The sequence below is a fragment of the Heloderma suspectum genome, chromosome 5, assembly GCF_057233095.1.
Source record: "Heloderma suspectum isolate Gila_16-S chromosome 5, 16-S_ref, whole genome shotgun sequence".
Lineage (NCBI taxonomy): Eukaryota > Metazoa > Chordata > Lepidosauria > Squamata > Helodermatidae > Heloderma > Heloderma suspectum.
Genome location: NC_139462.1, coordinates 114,596,233 through 114,618,297, shown reverse-complemented (window position 1 = coordinate 114,618,297; position 22,065 = coordinate 114,596,233). Strand labels below are relative to the sequence as shown.

Below are 22,065 nucleotides of genomic sequence, written 5' to 3'. Positions count from 1 at the left end.
ATGAAGAGGAGGAGCAACCTTTGTCAGCTGGGGCGTGGGCCCGACCATGCCTCCCCTTGATACCAGCACTGCAGTCGTTGTTGAAATGTTCTGGTATTTTATCTGAATGACAGATTAACCACATCAATATAAATCACAACAGCTAGAATCTGACTCTGAATTTAAGGAATTCTCAGAAAACGAAGATCTGAGGGAGCACTGATACATTTTAATTACCCTGTGATAATTCACTTGCTACTAAAAAGAAACTTATACCATGATGGATCCTGATTTCACAGCTCGGCCTTCAGCTTACCTACCTTGTTAGTGCTATGTGTATATTCTAAATATTATTGGCCTGGACTACTGCACCTAGTAGTGATTCATGATGCACATGTAGGCTGGACTTCCAAAGGTTTACAAAATGGGTCCAAGTTTGTTGCAAAGGAGCTTCACACTGATGTTTTAGAAGGGGAGTAAGAATAAAGGAGGGACCGCGGTGGCTTAGTGATTAAGACGCTGAACTGCAGACTGGAAGGTCGGCAGGTCAGCAGTTCGAGACCCGAGTGCTGCGTGACGGAGTGAGCTCCCGTCTTCAGTCCCAGCTCCTGCCAATCTAGCAGTTCGAAAGCAAGAAATTACAAGTAGATAAATAGGTACCGCCTCAGCGGGACAGGTAACAGCGTTCCGTGCACTTCGGTGTTCAGTCATGCTGGCCACATGACCACGGAAGCGTCTTCGGACAGCGCTGGCTCTTCGGCTTAGACACGGGGATGAGCACCGCACCCTAGAGTCGGACACGACTGGTTGGGGACACCTTTTAAAAATAAAGGGGAAACAGAAACCTACAACAGAATTGGGGTGGTGGTGATGATGACTTCTTTGGACAGTAAGAATGTAAGTTAAGCCCTGCGGGATCAGACCAAAAGCCTGTCTTGTCCAGCTTGTTTACACTCCCAAAGAAATGTTGATTGCAGCAAGATTTGTCTTTTCTGTGTTCTTGATACTTTTATCGTTCATAAAGCTTTCCAGCAATTTACCCAGAACAGATTAGCCTGTAATTTACTGGATCCCTTTTTAAAAATGGATGTCACCTTGGCCACTTCTCACTCCCCTGGTACAGAGGCTGATCTTAGGAACATATTACATACGCATATATATCTATATATACAGCAGTTTCACAGTTGAGTTCTTTAGGGCACAGTCCTATGGGATTGCCTTTCACTAGATAGAAGCCTCCAGTCTCAGAGCTTCCAAGTCTCCAGTGCCCTGCCAGGCTGCTGCCAGCGAGGCAGGAAGAGCAATGGAGGGGATTTTCACCTCTCCATCCTCTTTTATTTTTTTCTTCTACATGGGTCTTACAACCTGTCAAGAGAGGTTGGATATGGTAGATCCAAACCTCTCCTCTCCCCTCCCTTCCTCACCCACTGGAATGACCCCTTTTGACCTTATCCAAAGTCACATTTTTCTGACTTTGGGAAGCAGCCACTGCAGTTCTTTCTGTGGCAACTAGGATGGGGAGAGGTGGGAGAGGGACTGGAATGCAGAGCCCCCCTACTCGAAATTGTGCCAGTGTCTATGGCTTTGGAAGGGGGACTCCAACATATCCTGTGGTCCCTGGGAGACTCTCCCAGAGATCATAGGATGGCTCTGTTAAGTACTCTTGGAGAAATACCCTCTGGACCCAGTGATTTGTTCATTATCAGTTTTTCAATAAAGTCTAGACCAGGGATAGGCAACCTGGTGCTTTCCAGATGTTTTGGATTACATCCCCCATTAGCCCCAGCCAGCATGCCCAGTGGCCAGGGATTATGGGAGTTGTAGTCTAAAACATTTGGAGGACACTAGCTTGCCTACCCCAGTCTAGAACTTCATTTCTGCCACCACTGTTTGCCTCAGTTGCTCAGACTGAAAATATCAGCTCAGGCACAGACACACTGCATGTTTTTTAGTGAAGACAACCCAAAGAGACCATTTATTTGCTACCTCCTTATCCTCCTTTAATACTCCTTTGTCATCCAATGGTCCAACTACCTCCTTAGCTGGTTTCATGCTTTTGATGTATTTAAAGTTTTTTTTTAATTGTTGATCTTAATGTTTAGTGATATGTTCCTCAAAATGCTTCTTTGTATTCTTTATTGTCTGCTTGCGTTTATTTAGTGCAAGTTTGTGGGATTTTTTGTTCTCCTTGTTTGGGCACTTCCATTTTCTTAAGGAAGCCTTTTCTGAAATAGCTTCCTTGACCCTGCTTGTTAACCATGCTGATGACCTCTTGGATTTAGTGCTACCTTTGCTGAATTGCAGTATGTATTCTAGCTGAGCTTCTGTTATTGTGGTTTCAAGAATTCAAGCATTCTGGAGAGATTTGACCCTCCTGATTTTCCCTTTCAACTTTTTTACTTATCACCTCCTTTTTAGACATTTTTTCTTTTGATGTCAAATGTGACAATGTTGGACTTCCTTGGCAATTTTCTACATACATATACATTTAATTTGATAGCACTGTGGTCGCTGATCCCAACTCACATTAGGTCCTGGGTGCCACTTAGGATTGAGTCCAGATTCTCCTCTCTGTTCAGTTCCATGATTCAGTGGCTCTAGGGCACAGTTATTTAGGGTATCTAGAAAATGTTGCCTCTTTGTCATGACCAGAACATGCATGTATCCAATCTGTGTGAGGGTTATTGAAATCATTCACCCATTACTACAACCCTTTCTCTTTTGGATGCCTCCAGCTATACGAAGAAGCTTCATTGATAATGAAAGCATTTGATATAGAAGATTGTCATATTTTTCTGATTTTATTTTAGGATCTCCTCTTTCAACATTTCTTCTGAATAAATAAATAGTTTGAATTTATGTTATCCTGTAAAATCCTTTGTTTCATTGTGTTTTATATAGTAGGATCCTTCACCTTTGACAATCTCGTGATAAATCAAATACTGGTAGAAAAAAAGACATGAAATGTTGTTTCCCTCCTTATATTAATTCTTATCAGATTGCTTCACATTTTAGTAATAGTTAAGCTTGGTGCGTCTATGAATGCTATAATTGAAAACTGAGAATTGGTTATCATCTTTAAACTATTTTATTCTGAAGCCACTGCAAGTACTTCAGTAAAAGTAGCTTAAAGATTAGTTCACACAATCCACGTTAATGTGGCAGCTGGCAATTCAAGAGAGTTGTTAGTCAAGCTTACTTTATGACAGAGTGGTGTCTTGATCATCCAGCCCTTTTTACCAGTAGCTAGCTAGCTAGCTAGCTATATATATATTTGTATCTATGTCTGTCTGTCTGTCTTTGACAGCCATGTCCGGACTTTTTCCTTTCACAGATTTCAGAGACATGGATAACCTGATTAATTTCCTATTGAAGTGGAACACTCAGGTTTTGCTAGTCATGGTGATTTAAAACTGGATTTTATGTTTTGTCTTACTTTGTTTTCCTGACTTGTATTTTTAGAGGTGCTGTGTACATCTGAAAAATCAAAGTGGCAGGAATAATGTGTGTGGGGGGGGAATTCAGTAATCAGTACTCAGAGGGGCCATATCTGTAGCTCAGCATTGTATTAATTTACTAAGCTCCTTCTTAGGGATGTACGAAAGTCCCTTACCTGATCCCGAAGCTTGATTTGCGGTGGGGGGGAGGTGCTCCGTCCCTCCCCCGAAATTCTGGCGGGGGGGAGGCGCCCCGTCCCTCCACCCCGAAATTCTGGCCGGGGGGGAGGTGCCCCATCCCTCCCCCACGAAATTCTGGCTGGGGGGGAGGCGCCCCGTCCCTCCGGCCGCGAATCCTTCTGTCCTGCCGAGACGCAAATGGCAGCGGCCATAGCCACCGCCGTTTGCGTCCCTGCAGTCAGCCATGATTGGCTACGTAAATGTTTACGTAAATGTTTACGTAGCCTATCACGGCTGGGGGGGGGGAAACCACGTGTACGCAAATGGCGGCGCCCATGGGCGCCGCCATTTGCATACGCGCAGTTTTGTTTTGTTTTCCCTCAGCCGTGATAGGCTACGTAAACATTTACGTAGCCTATCACGGTGTTTTTTAAAAATCTAGCCGTGATAGGCTACGTAAAACTTTACGTAGCCTATCACGTTTTTTGTTTTGTTTTTTAACTTGGAAAGGCGCCCCGTCCCTCCGGCCGCAAATCCTTCTGTCCTGCTGGGACGCAAATGGTGGCAGCCATAGCCGCCGTTTGTGTCCCTGCAGTCAGCCGTGATTGGCTACGTAAATGTTTACGTAAATGTTTACGTAGCCTATCACAGCTGAGTGGGGGGGGAAACCGCGCGTACGCAAATGGCGGCACCCATGGGCGCCGCCATTTGCGTACGCGCGGTTTTGTTTTGTTTGTTTTTCACTCAGCCATGATAGGCTACGTAAACATTTACATAGCCTATCACAGTGTTTTTTAAAAATCTAGCCGTGATAGGCTACGTAAATCTTTACGTAGCCTATCACGTTTGTTTTGTTTTGTTTTGTTTTTTAACTTGGAAATGGCGGCAGCGGCAGCCGGTCAGAAGACCAGCTGCCGCCACCACCAGAGCCACCGCCGCCAGGGACATTCGCACAAGGTAAGTCCCATCCCGGGGGGGGGGCGGGGGGGCAGACCGTTTCTCCACCAATTTCGGGGGGCCGAATGCGCTGGCATTCGGCCTCCCCGAGATTCGTGGAGAAATTCTCTGACATCCCTGCTCCTTCTTACTGCATATTTTGAGGTCTAGTTTGGTCAAAAGATCATTAAGGCTAGGACCCTCTCCTTATTACTCCCCTGCCCCTTGCCCTCTCCTCAAAATTATCCTTTCAGTAATGTTGGAAAGGGTGGCAGAACTCCAGGAATGAGTTCAGAGTCCTCAGGCAACACCCACACTGACCCCAAGGCAATGCCAGAGCAGTAAATAAAGCTGATGTTTGGGCTTTTTCAGCTGGTGTCTGTTGGTAGAGGTGCCTGTGGTTTTTTTTAATAATGTAATTTGTTTCTTTCATTTCAAAGATGGGGGTCTGATTTTAAATGAGGAATACATTTTATTAATTTAAAGTATTTTATACTGCATTTCAATTAAAAATTATAGCAGTTTACAAGAATTAAAACAATTCAGTGAAAATGTAGCCTATCAACTGTGGCTTAATATATCACCTAGCAAAAGCACAACAGAAAAGTTTGGACATGCCTTCACAAAGAGAATAAAGATGGAGCTATCAAAACTTCCAAAGAAGGATGTCCCAAAGGTCTAGAGCCACAGCAGAAACAGAAAAAACTTTTTTCTTGTGGAAGATAACCCAGACTTCATATGTGATCAAATATTTAGCAAAGCCTTATTAGTAGATCTCTTTGGGAAGAGGAGCTCATACAGGAAGAGGCGTTCCCAGAGATAATCAGAACTAGGCCATTTACAACTTTAAAGGTGAAAAATAGATTGGGCCCAGAAACATATTGGTAGCCAGTGCAGCTGTTTTAAAATGGATGTTACATGAGAATTGTATTATTGTAGTTCAGTCAGGAGGCAACCAAAGCCATGAATGATAGTGGCCAGGTCTCTGTCTTCCAGTAGCAGGTGCACCTGGCATAACAGCCCAAGCTGGGCCATAGCTGCAATTCTGGACCTCCAGGAGCAATGCTAGGTCCAGTAGTGTCCCCAAACTACAAACCTGGTCCTTTGTGGAAGTGTGTGATCCCATCCAGAACTGGTTCTGGACATTCAGAGCATTCAGAGCAGCTATTGCTTCATCTGGATCAGATGAAAAGGAGAAACACTTGGATGTTGAGAACTCTGTTACTTACATCTGCTTTCTTTTCAAGGTTGCACTTTAAAAGGTTGCACTTTCTGTTCTATTAGTAGGTTTACAGCTGTGTTCAGGTTTAACTGTTGTTTGTTAATCCCATATAATAAAAGCTGTTAATATCCTGCAGGAGAAAACATACCTGGAAATTAACAGTATATAGATAGTGAATCTAAAGGCTTCATGAATGAGTCTGGAAGAACTGGATGCAGTAGTGTTGCTGAAGCTGGGATGATGTGAATCTAGTCAATCCCTTGGATGGAGGGCTATTGAGAGCCCCATGTGGTTATGGGATAGAAATATAATTCATGTTTTAAAAAATATGGTCAATCACTTATGTTGCAATCCTAGCTGGATAGATTTGGCAGACTTTTTTGTTTGTGGAAAATACCAGTGTCCTCTAGAGCAGCCTTAACCTGGTGCTCTACAGATGGGTTAGACTGGGTGGGGGATTCTGGGAGTTGTAGTCCAGCCCATCTGGAGAGCACCAGGTTGGGGAAGGCTGCTCTAGAGGGAAATCTACAAAGCTCTGGTGAGGATTTCCAGTTAAAGCATTAAATAAAAATGAATCTTATATGTGTGTCTGCAGTAGATTTTTGATTATCATTTGACTACCAGCTGATGTTGGACTGAAAAGTATGGCTTACCTTTGTTTCCAAAAGCCAAAACTCTATGTCAGTACTGTGAAGAATAAAGGCATAAACAATACCAATGTAACATTGCCCTGTGAATTTCTGCACACATTAATCATGAACCCATGAAAAATACATAAGAACAAATGAAACCTGTGGAAGTGAAACATTTCCAAGTTCCCCTAACATTATTTTCTATATACTTTAAGCTCTGCTGGCTTTTTTAACATGTTCACATTTGTAATCCTCAACCTTTTGGATGTCAGGATCATTAAGTGTACATTCTGTAAATTATCTGGCCATTTTTCTTGCTGTTCATTATCACCTACCATTAAGATCACAAATATCTTTAATCTAACAAAGCCCTTTCTGTGCTAGCAGTGGCACATATCCCTTGTGTTTGTTTTGTTGTGCTATAGAACAAAAACAAAAAGCTTGCTTCACTCTTGCTACATAAACTTAGCTTTTCTGCTGCTGTTAACTGTGCATTAATTTATATGTGCTATCCTGTTTCAGTACAATGTAAAAGTCTCTTTGTCTCTTCTGTCTTTGTCACTGCAAGCTGCTAATCTGAATGAAGTGGAAAAAGGTTAGTTGCCTTTTAAGCCTATTTCATTACCTTGGTTTCTCTTTTCTCTGTTACTTCAGTTTCCTTATAGGTAAAGGGTTTCAGCTACTCAGGCAGCCATCAAAAGATGACATTTAGGGCACTCATCCAAAATGATTTCAATAGGTTCAGTCATGTGTTCACATTTACTGTCAAAGGTCCATACGTGGGTCTTTAAATTCTAGAAGAAAACTGTTTTTAAAATTATCAGATTAGTGTCTGACCTAATGAGCAGATATATGTTATGACAGTTAAAGCAACTAAAATTATTGATTTTGAGGTTCTTCATGCTTCAGCATTTCTTAAATTTATTTTTAAAATTAAAATAGCAAAATATGCATATATTTAACTTTGGTTGTTTGTTCTAATGAACCAATCACCAACATTTTTCAGTAGTGTAGTCAAACTGCTGTTACAATGTGCTGTTTTTTCTTTCCTAAGTAACATATCAATGGATTGTTAAATTAAATAGATAGCCAGGAATAATATTCCATGCTGAGAGCTAATGTAGTGGCTAAGGGTGTAATCCTATGCATGTTTAGATAGTATGGTTGGCTAGGGAATGCTGGGAGTTGACTTTTTTCCGGCTAAACATGATTGCCCCTTAAGAGTATAAGATGGGAAGTCCCCAATTAAAATCTCTCCTCCTCACTCCCAAAGCTGCCTTAAGTAAACCCTAATCTCTCAGCCTTAGTACACCATCTTGATTGTGGAGATTAATTTTTTAGGTCACACAGCAAATCGCCTTGACTTGATTTGAAGTGAATTTTGGAGATAATTCCCATATTACAGGGATGTTGTAAGAATTACTGAGGATAGCATCTGTGAAATGAAAGTGCTATAAATGCTAAATATTATTTGAGATATTGTTTCTTACATATTTTGTTGCATTTAAAAAATAAAATTATATACTTTTAAAATTTAAAATACTTCTTGGCCGCCTTTCAGGGCAGAAGCTCTCCCAAGGTGGCTTACAACAATAAAAGACATAACCATTAATATATTAAACGATACTTCAGAGCAACACTATCTAATCACTGACCATCTTTAATTAACTGTATAAATACTTATATATAGTTTTTCCCAGGTCAAGGTAGCTTTCACATATCATAAAACAATGTCAAACCACAATTAAGTGCTGTATAACAGGCCACAGAAATTTAGCAGCCATCTCAGGACAGGTCATCACCCAATCAGCATCCAGAAGTCATTCAAAAATGTGATTTCTGTAGCCCCTGCAGAAGGCCATAAGGAAGAGGCTCAGATTGCCCTCCACTGGAACAGGACTGTACTCCTAGATGCCCCTGATTTCACATCACATAATGAGGGTAGATGGAGGAGAGGCCTGGCCAGAGGATCTCAACTGGCATGGGGATTCAGCAGGGAAGAGTAGTCTCAGGCCAGGAAGGGTGTTACGGGTAAGCACAACTGGACCTAGAAAAACACCAGTTGCTAGTGCAACTGCCACAAAGCTGTTTGAATGTCTTCTCACCTCCCAATATACATCAGGAGGTAGCTACAGCATTCTGCACTGGCTGCAGCTTCGAAACTGTATTTAAGAGAATCCCTGTTAAGTGCATTACAGTAATCGGTCCTTGAGTTAGAGTGTGGGTGAGCATGGGAAGATTCTTATGCCCATAAAGTGGTGGGCACAAGGATCTTCAGCTGATAAAAAGCACCCCTGCTGCAATTTGCCTTTCTCGGAGCAAAGCCGGGATCAGGAGAAACCCCAGGCTCTGAACTGGATCCAGTGGTGACGTTCTTACCACGGCAGGGAGATACCCTCCGCCTAGGATAGCCATGCCAATTCCCACAAGACAATTGGGATTACTTACCAAAATTACCTCCATTTTATCAGGACTCAACTTGTTTGTCTAACATAACCTATATACCCAGATCTTCCAGTTGTTAATTTAGGCCAAGGAAACTTGGTGCTTAGATAACAAAATATAAATCAGGGTATCGTCAGCATATTGATGACACCCCACCTCCAAAGTTCCAGATGATATCTTCAGATAGATAGACAGATAGAATTTTAATAGAATTGGTGATAATGCCAAGCCCAAGGCTTAAGACCACAACGTACAATACATTGAGGCTAGATGTTGGTCTTTTACAAAAGTGCACTCAAAATAATTTTTGTATTCCTCTGATCTGAAATGTCATTGTAAAACCTACTTGGACTAGATGAAATATTCATTAAAATAGCTCGCTTGCTTTCTATCTTACTTTAATAATATTCACATTTCAGACTAAGAAGCATTCTTAGTGCACTAATAGATTCGTCTTCAGGCTTTGTCTGTTTATGGTATAATGTCATTTCTGGAACTGAGGACTCAACTCCCAGCTGTCTGAAGGGTCTGATCCTGTTGGCAGGTTTGATGAGTTTAGAACAGCCTGAGCATTATCACTTAGCCATTTCACTCATCCCGACACTAATAGCATCAGAAAAGCTTTTAAAATATGAAGGACCAACCAGGCCACAAAAGATGCTCTGTGATCCTTTGGCTCCTCTCATTTAGCATTTATTCATACATTACTGAAAATTATCTTTTTTCCAAACTGTTGAAAATTGGCGGAGTACAATAACAACTGTAACAAACATTAGTATATTTACTGCTCACTTTGATTGCTTTTGCTTCGCTGACCTACCTGCCTTCTCTTCTCGTCTTCTCTGTGTGTGCATGTGTATCCCACAATTTAATTTAAACATGATTTATATCAGTATCTAAAAACCATGGACAAGATTAAAAGAGCTATTTCGAGTGCTCCAAAGGCTGTGTGTGTGTGTGTGCAGTAGATCTTTTTCTTTACTTTTCTCCCTTTGAACTGCAGACCCTCTTGTCATATCACAAACTGCTTATGAAACTAATCTGTTTCAAAAGATGTTTGCCATGCAAAATGGGGGCTGTTCAAGGAAAGCAAGGTAAAATCATCTTTGTGCACATAGAACTATTCGCACAATTCTTCGATTCTGGCCCATTCATCCTACTTCCTTACGTTACAGCAACCTTCCCCAACCTGGTACCCTCCAGATGTTATGGCCGATGGCTAGAAATCCTGGGGATTGTAGTTCAAAACATCTGGAAGGCAACAGGTTGGGGAAGGCTGTCTTACTGTATACTTGACATTAATTCTAGGCAGCTGACAGTTTTATGCTGAAGACTACAATAAAATGATTAATCAGTCCCTGAGATTGTTTAAAATCAGTTTTTGAGAGTTTTTCCCAGTGAAAAGGTATTCGGCACTGATTAGCTTGTTGTGACTATATAGAGCATGTTTTCTCAAATGTGGCAATAGTGGCTGTATGTGGCAAGAGCTTCAGTGTGTTCAGCAAGGTATAAAGATGGGAGGTGGGAGGATAATGCAACAAAGGGGAAGGAGCCACAGATGCTGGCTACTGGAAGGCTAAGTGAAAAGGAACAAAAAACCATTGAGTGCCAGCGGAGGCAGACTTGCCCTTGCTCGGGCCCTTTGAGACTAGAGTTAGAGCAGGCATGCATCCCTTGCCATTGGCAATCCCTACCTTTTTTCTGTATAAGTCAACAGGGCAATATGTGTGCTATTGAAAAGGGAAAGGATCAGCAGTTAGGAGAACCATGGATGGAGAGACTATATTTGTGGTTGCACCTGTGGCCATAGTTAAAGATCAGTTTGAGACCCATTGAAAGAACCTGACTGTGGCCTTTCCGATATGGGAGCTGTTCCTCCATTGCTATTTCATGCAGTAGTACAGTAATATGTGTATCTTGGAGCAATGTGGATGGGGCCAATGCTAAGGTTCTACCTATTTAAATATCATTCTCTCTTCTAGCTAGGCATCATTCTGTCATTGGTCCACACAAATGTTTCCGAGATGCACATGCTACTGCGTGTCGTGGGAAGAAGCTATGGAGAAGAAGCTCCAGTGCCACTAAGCAAAGGGTGAACTAGGCCTGTGTGAGCTCACATGTGGGGTGCTGTAAAAGAGGGACAAATCTGCAAAAAGGGCTTGGAACCCCTTTGTAATAATATAGAGTTAAGATGTGATATGTTTAAAATTATTGTGGGTGGGAGGAAAAGCATGGCTCTCTTTAGTCAAGATATAGTGTTAATTTCATTAAACAGTCTTAAAACCTCAACTGTATTGCAATATAAGATTTCAATGAGTTGATTAGACAATTAGTAGGATGACAGATCTACTGACAACTTGGCACTATAGCACTGGCATTTATTGTCAATCTGCTAATAAGCCTCTTTGGAGCAGTCTTACATGTCTGTCTGAATCTTGCAGGCTTGATTTTTACTGATGGCCTAGAGCAAATGCAAGTATATAAGCAAACAAGTTAAATGTCAGTTTTGTGTATAAAGAAATGTCAGTGAAGAAAAGTCTTGAAAAGCAAGATTACGCTGAGAGTGGGGGAGGAGATTACCATTTGCCAAGTGTTTTGGCTCACAGGAGCTGTTTGGCTGTACTAAGAGTTGCTATAGAAATAAATAGTGGCTACATTTTGCTTCTCAGGTCCCATGGTGGTCTGGTTATGCTGATTGGATATACTTTGTTACAGGTGAGCTGTGTGAGGAGAAGCTGGATTTCTGTGCCCAAGACCTGAACCCCTGTCAGCATGACTCGAAGTGCGTCCTGACACCCAAAGGATACAAGTAAGTCCTGCATCCTTATAGTCCACCTTGCGTTTTTAGTCACTGCTTTGTTCTCCTGAATGGCTGCAAGCTTTGTTTTCATTGAGGTGAATTGTACTGTCAGTCCTCATTCACAGGAGTTGTGATCACAGAATAATGGCTCAATACATTTTCCCTTTGGTTTGCATGGAGACTCATGTAATAACATGAAGATTCTCTGTTCAGTGACCAGTTTCCTAGCAGTGTGGATTAAGTACAGACAATGAAGAACAGAGAGTTTTTATCCTGTGCAACAATCCCCACAAAATCCTTTCAGTTTCTTGGACTAGGAAGTGAATAATTACATTAAATTAAAGGTGGATTATGAAGCTGCAATTACAAGATGGGTTATTAGCGAGACACATTGAAAACCATTATACAATAAGGAGGTTCATCACCAAGAAAGCTAATCTTTAATTAAATTGACATCCTTATTATCATTAATTAGTATGCACACTTGAAAAGTAGTTTTTAATGGACTTTAGATGAGTAGATTTGGGAAACCTGCTGCTCTGACCTGCACCTGTTTTGTGTAGTTGTTTTTGTTATGCCAAAACTACATTAGGCCACTTGTGAGTTGTCATTCTAAGTACATTTAAATACTAGTTTCTCTTTTAAATTGCTAACCTTCCTTTGTTAATGCATGCGTGCTTGTGAACATACACCCATCAAGTAGAACTAATCATTTGATAAGCATGGTTCCTTCTTGCTCATTTTCTCACTGATTTGTTCCCTTTCATTGAGCCATTAGAGATGGATGCAACTAGAAGTGGGAAATCAGACCTGGGGAAACTGGTACTAAAGCAGTAGGCCTCTACAACAAACCGAACAAAGCCCATCACTAGCCATGTATGTAAACCCATACAGGGCTTTGGAAAACTTCCTGTTTTTGCTGCCTACCTGGGACTGTCAAAACAAGGAGTATTGTCAACCATATGGTTAGTGGCCTGCATTTGTCTTGGTAAGCCAGTTCTTGGTGCAACTGCACAAAGAGAAGTTTACTGAAAGAATGGAGGATAGGTAATGTGGTACAGCTGATAAAAGTATCAAGGAATTTCACTAATGGTCAGATAAGCCAGTTCTGTGGAAAGCACATCGGTCACTTTTCACATTGCATTTTGTATTCATGGGGAGTGCACTCACAGGTCATGCCCTAATTGAAATCTTTAACTTGTGAAAGATGTATACCTGTGTCACAGAAATGCTGAGCTGGGCCTTGGTTCTCACATAATTGTGTCAGACTCATCAGTAACTTATAACTGCTTCCTGGATTACAGTCTTCCATATTTTAGTAACATATGAATGTTACAGGCAAAGCACAATAATCGCAAATTCTCCAGAGACTCGCAGAGAGCATTCCTTAACCTTGCTTCTTTAGGAGGAGGAGCTGTCTTGCCCTCCCAGACCAGCTCTGCCTAGGAAGCCAAAAGGTCATGCTGAGGTGGTGCTCCTAAGAGCCCAGCTCTAGTTCTTTATTTTCAGGAGGTAAGTTCTCCTTCTAGCAGACCCTACCCTTCCCTCCCTCCATATCCTAGAAAAAAGGGCCATCAGGGGAGCATTCCTCTAGCCACCCCACAGTGCGGCCATATCACCTTTCTACTGGGCCTGGCATGGTAAGTGAAACCCAAAACGAGTAAAGACCACAATGGCTTACCTGGGCAGGCAGCACTGTTTCCTCCATGACATGGCCAGCCTTTCCACTGGTCCAGTGTAGCAGCCAGACCCCAGGGGGTGCAGAAAGCACTGTGGCCAGAAGACACAGGTCATATTGCTCAGCACAGCAACAGTTAATTTCCTGAACTTGGAGCATCATCCAGAGGCCACAGAAATGGCAATCACAGCGGCCAGCAAAGGAAAAGGCCATGTCACCTCTCTAGTCCAGCCTCCCTTCCCCACATGTAGGGCTGGCAAGGATGCAGCACCTCCAGCAAGACTCCCAATCTAAGACAGCAAAGGCCCACACAGACTTGGAGGCCTCACAAGGATGCCACATAGACACAGCATAGTCTAGTCGACAGGGTGTTGCCTTCACGCCTAATCTAGAGCAGTGCCATGGAGGAGACAAGTCCACATTCTAATGGCCCAGGCCCAGGCATGCTGGACTTAAAAAGGGCCTCTTTCCCAGTTCACTTCATGGGTGCAGTGCCTAGTGACCCAGAAGATCTGACAGGCCTTACCAGATTGGTGGAGGGAGAGGAAGCAAGCTCTAGTAAAGCTTCAGTGTTTCAGCCACATAAATCATGAAAAGACTTGTACTTTGTCATATGGGGCCGATCTACATTGCGCCCGCCATCGCAATGAATTCGGTGTCCCGTCGGGTTAAATGCTCTTGCATTAAAACATGATTATTCACACTCACCCATTTTCCTTGTTGCAGTGCTTCATAGAATGAGCAACCTCGGTTCACACTCGAGCGCTGTGCTGTTTTCCTACTGTTTTATTGCACGTGCTTGTCTGATCTCGGCTGCTAAGCAGGGTCGGCCCCGGTCAGTAGTTGGATGGGTGACCGCCTAGGAATCAGGCTTCCTGCACTGAGCAGGGGGTTGTTCTATCCCTTCAAATGAGACTAAGTTTTACCCCCTCCTATCCCCCACTCCAGATGTTTTTTTTTAAATTAAGGCATTATCCTTGCTGAATTGGGGCTTCTCCGTGATGTTTTTTTTTAAATTCAGGAATGATCTTCGAAGCGTCACAACTTCAAATCTTTGAAGATCATGCCTGAATTAGGGAAAAAAACATCGTGGAGAAGCCCTGATTCTGCGAAGATAACGCCTTAATTAAAAAAAAACACATCCTGAGCGGGGGATAGGAGGGGGTAAAACTTAATCTCATTTGAAGGGATAGAATAGCCCCTGCTCAGTGCAGGAAGCCTGATACCCAGGCGGTCGCCCATCCAACTACTGACCAGGACTGACCCCGCTTAGCTTCCGAGATCAGACAAGCGCGTGCACATCCAGCCCTTGGCTTGTTGCTGAGGAAATGGGGGCTGCTGAGGAAGCTATGTGATCAGTAGTCGGAAGAAGACATGGGGCCGTCGAGAGCCGTGATTGGACAGGAGGGAAATACAAACACTGCCGTATATGGACAGGCAAGGGAGGGGACTACAGATGGATATGGTAGCAAAGGCGGAAAATCAGAGCACATTAAGGGGAAATACCGGAATATTAGGATATTGAAAGCGGGAGCACAGAAGTGGGAAATTCTGGTTCCAATTCGAGGCGGGTACTGCGTAGTGTGAAAGGCGGGTGATGAAACCTCATTGGAAGCAAAAAAAGGCAGTAAGTGTAGATCCAGCCAAGGTTGAACGCTCTTCTATAGAATATGTTTATTAAGTTAAACACACTCAATAGATTTTGGTGTATGTTATAGTACTCCGATACTCAGGATCTAAAGTAATTGATTTAAGGGTATTAATTTGAGACAATTACCTTATTGAATCAGTCACCTTTTGTAGTGAGCTTGTTGGTGAGCAATAAGGTGGACTTCACAGCATTCCTATATGCTGTTGGTAGCTACCTAGAGACCTGTGTAGTTTGGCCCAACTGGCAGCTTTATAGTTTATTAAGTAGGCCTTTCACACAGGCTGGCAATTTACAGCCTTCACCTTGGAGGTGTTCTGGCCAGCTGTATTAGTTCATTCTGAGACGAGATAGGTTTCATTTCCCACAGGAAAGAGAGCCCTCCCTCTCTGGGATGGGCAAAGGTAGCCTCCCGGCTCCTGACCTTAGAGGGAGAAGAGACCTATAAAATGCAACCCACAGGCTTTGTCCTTTGGTCTCGTTCCAAGGGCGAATATGCATGCCATCAGCTTGGAGAACTTTTGCTAGTCATAGAGGAACACCTTCTAGTCTATGTTGGGGACTCAGATAGACATATCACCTGTGACAGCTCCATTGGCTGATTAGAGGTGTGAGCTCTCTTTGTACATCTATTTTGCATCTATTTTCTCTCAATAATCTGTCATCCTTTTACACATGTGGCTTTGTTTCATCTTGGTAATTAAAAGAATCTAATTCCAACAGAATCAGGTCCCCAGATCAATACAGCTTTAAGTTTAGGTGGCGTTTTATGCATGTATACAAGTTTAAAGCAATGGAAGTATAACTAGAAGCTGCTGAAAATGATGGAAAATATAGGAAATCTGGGATGGAAGTAGACAGACAGACAGACAGACAGACAGACAAAAAATAAAAGGTATATATAACCTCAGAGCAGCCACTTTGTGAAAGTGTGGCTTTATCATAATTTCAGTTATTTTTGATCAGGTAAACTAAACAAAGTACTTTTTGAACTTTAATGTATAAAGCATTAAATGAATAATTTTTGTTAATTAACTTCAAGGGAAACTGATTTGGCAAGAGTCGTGATGAAAATAACATTTACATCCCAGTGCTTAGAACCCTTCCCTTTTCCATCCTGCATGCACTTCAGTGAACTTGTATTGGTGGAACACTTAGAGGACTCCACTGTTAATCTCTACAAGACATCCGTCCCCCCTACTTCCTGAGGCAGATGCAAAATTAGGGGACTTACTAGTCCTAGAGGTGTGATTGAGTCTCCATAAAGAGAACAGGGCCTGAAGATCTGAAGAAGAAGTAAAGATTGGGAAAAGGTTATTTAATTCAGTTTCGGTTTAATAGGTTGTATTAAGGGGTTTCCATGTTCACTCAAACTCCCAAATGCTGCGAAATTACAACGATTAAGGGCGATGCCCTTAACAGATGTGTTATTTAGGCAATATGGATGCTATGCTATGCTATGGCTAGTTCCAGCTGCACTCACTGCCTTGGAGTTGGATGGCTGTCAGCGGCAGAGTGGCAAACGCAAGTCCTAGGTTTGTCAGCTCAGTGGAATAGACCAGTGGAGACTCTGATCTCAGTGGTGCTGTAAATCCACTCTGGATTTCAGTCAGAACATTGGATAGCTCCTTTAGGGTTCTGGGTGGTTCTGACTGAAACCTAGAATGGATTCACAGCCCCACTGAAATGGGGGCCACCAGCCTCAACTGGAGTAGACATATGGACTCTATGCAGCTGACGCTACCATTCCATGTTACAAGTACCCATCTAGAAACCAAAACCATCCACACAGAGTGATAGGGTTGGAAGAGACCCTGAAGATCATCAACATCCTGTTCAGTGCAGAAGAGGCACATGTAAACATCCTGCTCCTTACTCCTCCTCTACCTCTGCCACACAGCGTTTGGATTAGTTTTGTAATCCTGAAATAAAAATCCCATAAAGTACTTATACATAAAGTACTTATTTCCCCACAGCGCAAAATGAACAAAATACCAGAGAGAGGGGGAGAGTGAAAGAGAGACTGACTTTCTATTGCAAAGTAGTGATCCCTTTGTTATGGATCAATATTTTGCAATAGAAATTGCAGGCCTGGCCTTCCCAATCCAGATTGGGCCCATAGTGAGTGTGTGGGGTGGGGTTTATAGCCATCTTTCCCCACACTAGAGTCCTAATACAAAGCAGCCCCCTTGCCCCTACTCTAGAGTAAAAATGAAAACATGCTATAGATGCTAGGTATGTCTTTAAAGTAATGTCTGTTTTGGCCCTCACACATCATTTAGAAGAGTAAGAATTCACACAGAGGCACTTTAACATAATTTTTAAAACACACATTAATTCCAACAGAGAAATATTGTGATGCATGTATTTTAATATGAGCTGATTATTATTATTTCAGAGAATTTACCACTACTCCATAAATATACAGAATTCTGGAAGAGTTTTTAACACAAAATCACAGTGATATAAATCTCTCCTAAACTAAGGATAGCTTCTTTAGGACCTTCTGGAGCCTGTACATTTAGCAGCAGAAATTGCTCCCTGCAAGTGTACAGAACATGCCAGCATGAATTAAGGAACTCTGGAACAGTTAGTTCTTATGAGACCATCATTGGAAGTATGTTCTTATGAGAACATCATTGGATGTTGGAGAATTCCTCCATGGATCCCAGTGAGGCCCAATGCCAGTGCATTCAGCCCCCCGAAATCCATGACAGAATGAAGCCCCCCGTCACACCACCCCGCGAAAGGCACGCGAAACAGAGCCCCTACCTGGTGCCATTCGCACTGCTTTGCGAATGGCGGCCGCGTCTGCAGCCGTCATTCACTTCTTCATTATTGCCGTGATAGGCTACGTAAATACTTAATTAGTCTATCACGGCTAATGCAGGGATGCCATTTGCATCCCTGCAGAGGCCGTGATAGGCTACGTAAATATTTACGTAGCCTATCACGGCAAAAAGTGAACGCAAATGGCGGCCGCCGTAGCCGCCGCCATTTGCTTTCCTGTTTTTTCGCCGTGATAGGTTACATAAATATCTACGTAGCCTATCACAGCAAACTTCAGCAAAGGAGATTGTTACCTTGTTGTGGTGCTGGAGCTTGAGCACCTCAATGACGTCATGAGCTAAACTGTGAAGGAACACCCAAGACGGGAAGGTCATGGCAGAGAGGTCAGAATAAATATGATCCCTGGGGAAGGAAACGGCAACCCACCCCAGTATTCTTGCCGTGGAAACTCAATGGATCAGTACAACCAGATATATGTCAGTATACCATCAGAAGATGGGACTCCCGGGTCAGAACATGGTCAAAATGCTACTGGGGAGGAACAGAGGATAAGTTCAACTAGCCCCAGATGTGATGACTCAACTAGCTCAAAGCCGAAAGGACGGCTAGCAGCCGATGGTGCTGGTGGTGAACGACAAATCCGATGTTGTAAAGATCAACACACCATAGGAACCTGGAAAGTAAGATCTATGAGCCAGGGCAAATTGGATGTGGTTATTGGGGAGATGTCAAGATTAAATATAGACATTTTGGGTGTCAGTGAACTGAAATGGACTGGAATGGGCCACTTCACATCAAATGACAACCAGATCTACTACTGTGGACAAGAGGACCACAGAAGAAATGGAATAGCCTTCATAATTAATAATAAAGTGGCTAAAGCTGTGCTTGGATACAATCCAAAAAATGACAGAATGATCTCAATTCAAATTCAGGGTAAGCCATTTAACATCACAGTGATCCAAATTTATGCCCCAACCACAGATGCTGAAGAAGCAGAAGTAGATCAGTTCTATGAGGGTTTGCAGCACCTACTGGATAGTACGCCAAAAAAAGATGTTATTTTCATTACAGGAATGCTAATGTGGGTAGTCAAACGACACCTGGAATTACAGGCAAGCATGGTCTGGGAGAACAAAATGAAGCAGGACATAGGCTGATAGAATTTTGCCAAGACAACTCACTGTGCATAACAAACACTCTCTTCCAACAACCTAAGAGACAACTTTATACATGGACTTCACCAGACGGTCGACACCAAAATCAGATTGACTACATCCTTTGTAGCCAAAGGTGGCAGACATCTATGCAGTTGGTAAAAACAAGACCTGGAGCTGATTGTAGTTCAGATCATGAACTTCTTATTGCACAATTTAGAATCAGACTAAAGAGAATAGGGAAGACCCACAGATCAGTTAGATATGAGCTCACTAATATTCCTCATGAATATGCAGTGGGGGTGAAGAATAGATTTAAGGGACTAGATTTAGTAGACAGGGTCCCGGAAGAACTATGGACAGAAGTTCGCAACATTGTTCAGGAGGCGGCAACAAAAAAATCCCAAAGAAAAAGAAAACCAAGAAGGCAAGATGGCTGTCTGCTGAGACACTGGAAGCAGCCCAAGAAAGAAGGAAAGCAACAGGCAACAGTGATAGGGGGAGATATGCCCAATTAAATGCAAAATTCCAGAGGTTAGCCAGAAGAGATAAGGAATTATTTTTAAACAAGCAATGCATGGAAGTGGAAGAAGATAATAGAATAGGAAGGACACGAGACCTCTTCTAGAAAATTAGAAACATCAGAGGTAAATTCCAGGCAAAAATGGGTATGATCAAAAACAAAGATGGCAAGGACCTAACAGAAGCAGAAGAGATCAAGAAAAGGTGGCAAGAATATATGGAAGATCTGTATAGGAAGGATAATAATATTGGGGATAGATTTGACAGTGTGGTCAGTGAGCTAGAGCCAGACATCCTGAAGAGTGAGGTTGAATGGGCCTTAAGAAGCACTGCTAATAACAAGGCAGCAGGAGATGACGGTATCCCAGCTGAACTGTTTAAAATCTTGCAAGATGATGCTGTCAAGGTGATGCACGCCATATGCCAGCAAATTTGGAAAACACAAGAATGGCCAACAGATTGGAAGAAATCAACTTATATCCCCATACCAAAAAAGGGAAGCACCAAAGAATGTTCAAACTATCAAACAGTGGCACTTATTTCACATGGCAGTAGGGTAATGCTCAAGATCTTGCAAGGTAGACTCCAGCAGTTCATGGAACGAGAATTGCCAGATGTACAAGCTGGGTTTTGAAAAGGCAGAGGAACTAGAGACCAAATTGCCAATATCCGCTGGATAATGGAGAAAGCCAGGGAGTTTCAGGAAAACATCTATTTCTGTTTTATTGACTATTCTAAAGCCTTTGACTGTGTGGATCATCACAAATTGAGGCAAGTTCTTGGTGGTATGGGATTACCAAGTCATCTTGTCTGCCTCCTGAGGAATCTGTATAACGACCAAGTAGCAACGGTAAGAACAGACAACGGAACAACGGACTGGTTTAAGATTGGGAAAGGAGTACAGCAGGGCTGTATATTCTCACCCTACCTATTCAACCTGTACGCAGAACACATCATGCGACGTGCTGGGCTGGATGAAGCCAAGGCTGGAGTTAAAGTCGCTGGAAGAAACATCAACAATCTCAGATATGCAGATGATACCATTTTGATGGCTGAAAGCGAGGAGGAGCTGAGGAACCCCATGACGAAGGTGAAAGAAGAAAGTGGAAAAGCTGGCTTGCAGTTAAACCTCAAAAAAACCAAGATTATGGCAACCAGTTTGATTGATCACTGGCAAACAGAGGGAGAAAACGTGGAGGCAGTGACAGACTTTGTCTTTCTAGGTGCAAAGATTACTGCAGATGCTGACTGCAGCCAGGAAAACAGAAGACGTTTACTTCTTGGGAGGACAGCAATGACAAATCTTGATAAAATAGTGAAGAGCAGAGACATCACACTGACAACAAAGGTCCGCAGAGTAAAAGCAATGGTATTCCCCGTAGTAACCTAAGGCTGCGAGAGCTGGACCATAAAGGAGGCTGAGCGAAGGAAGATAGATGCTTTTGAACTGTGGTGCTGGAGGAAAATTCTGAGAGTGCCTTGGACTGCAAGAAGATCAAACCAGCCCATACTCCAGGAAATAAAGCCAGACTGTTCACTTGAGGGAAGGATATGAAAGGCAAAACTGAAGTACTTTGGCCACATAATGAGATGACAGGATACCCTGGAGAAGATGCTGATGCTAGGGAAAGTGGAAGGCAAAAGGAAGAGGGGCCGACGAAGGGCAAGATGGATGGATGATATTCTGGAGGTGATGAACTCGACCTTGGGGGAGCTGGAGGTGGTGATGGCCAACAGGAAGCTCTGGCGTGGGCTGGTCCATGAAGTCACGAAGAGTCGGAAGCGACTGACTGAATAAACAACAACAACATCACGGCAAAAGACAGGGCGCAAATGGCAGCCGCTACGCCATTTGCGTCCCTGCGGAGGCTGTGATAGGCTACATAAATATTTACGTAGCCTATCATGGCGAAAAACAAGAACGCAAATGGCAGCCGCCATAGCCACTGCCATTTGCGTTCCCTTTTTTTTTTTTTTTGCCATGATAGGCTACGTAAATATATACATAGCCTATCATGGCAAAAGACAGGGACGCAAATGGTGGCGGCTATGGCGGCCGCCATTTGTGTCCCTGCGCAGCCCAGCAGCCGGATGTCCAGCTGCGGGCGGCCCCGGCTGGTGGCTCCGCTGAGTTGCCTCGGAGCGGAGCTGGCCAGGGAGAATTTTGGGGGGAGGGGCGGAGCGCCTCCTCCTCACCACAGATGTCCCTGGATGAAACCAGGTAAGTGTTTTGTACATCCCTAATTGGAAGGTACTCAAGCAAGAAGTTCTAGAGTATCAATAAAGAAATATTGTTCCATATACAGTCTTATAGAGGGGCAGTATCAAGAAAAACTCTGGGAAAGCCAGATTTCAGCACATGTTAACTTTTAAGTTATACTTTTTAAAAGGCCCACAGTTTGGTTCCCCACCCTTGCAGTCTAGTAACAGCCTAAATAGTGTATATATTTATAGAAGTATAACAAATGCTGCAGCTATTTATCCTGCTAGCAGTGAGTTCCATAATTCAGCTTTCTTCAAGATAATTTTATATGCATATCTAATTCCACTTTGAAATTACTAAACTCTTTGCCACAGGCCTTAGTAGCTTTGTGGGATAAAATGGGGGGGGGGCACACCACATTTAAGAAGGGCACTAA

General features: G+C 42.9%; 1 protein-coding gene across 2 annotated transcripts in view; it reads left to right on the top strand.

The window, feature by feature from the left end:
• The window catches only part of SLIT2 (slit guidance ligand 2), a 376,411-nt gene that overhangs the window by 333,731 nt on the left and 20,615 nt on the right, over positions 1-22,065 (top strand). For both annotated transcript variants that reach the window (XM_084857037.1, XM_084857038.1), the window contains one exon: positions 11,547-11,640. In XM_084857037.1, coding sequence (XP_084713163.1) covers positions 11,547-11,640 — 94 coding nt within the window. The remainder of the gene's footprint in view (positions 1-11,546; positions 11,641-22,065) is intronic.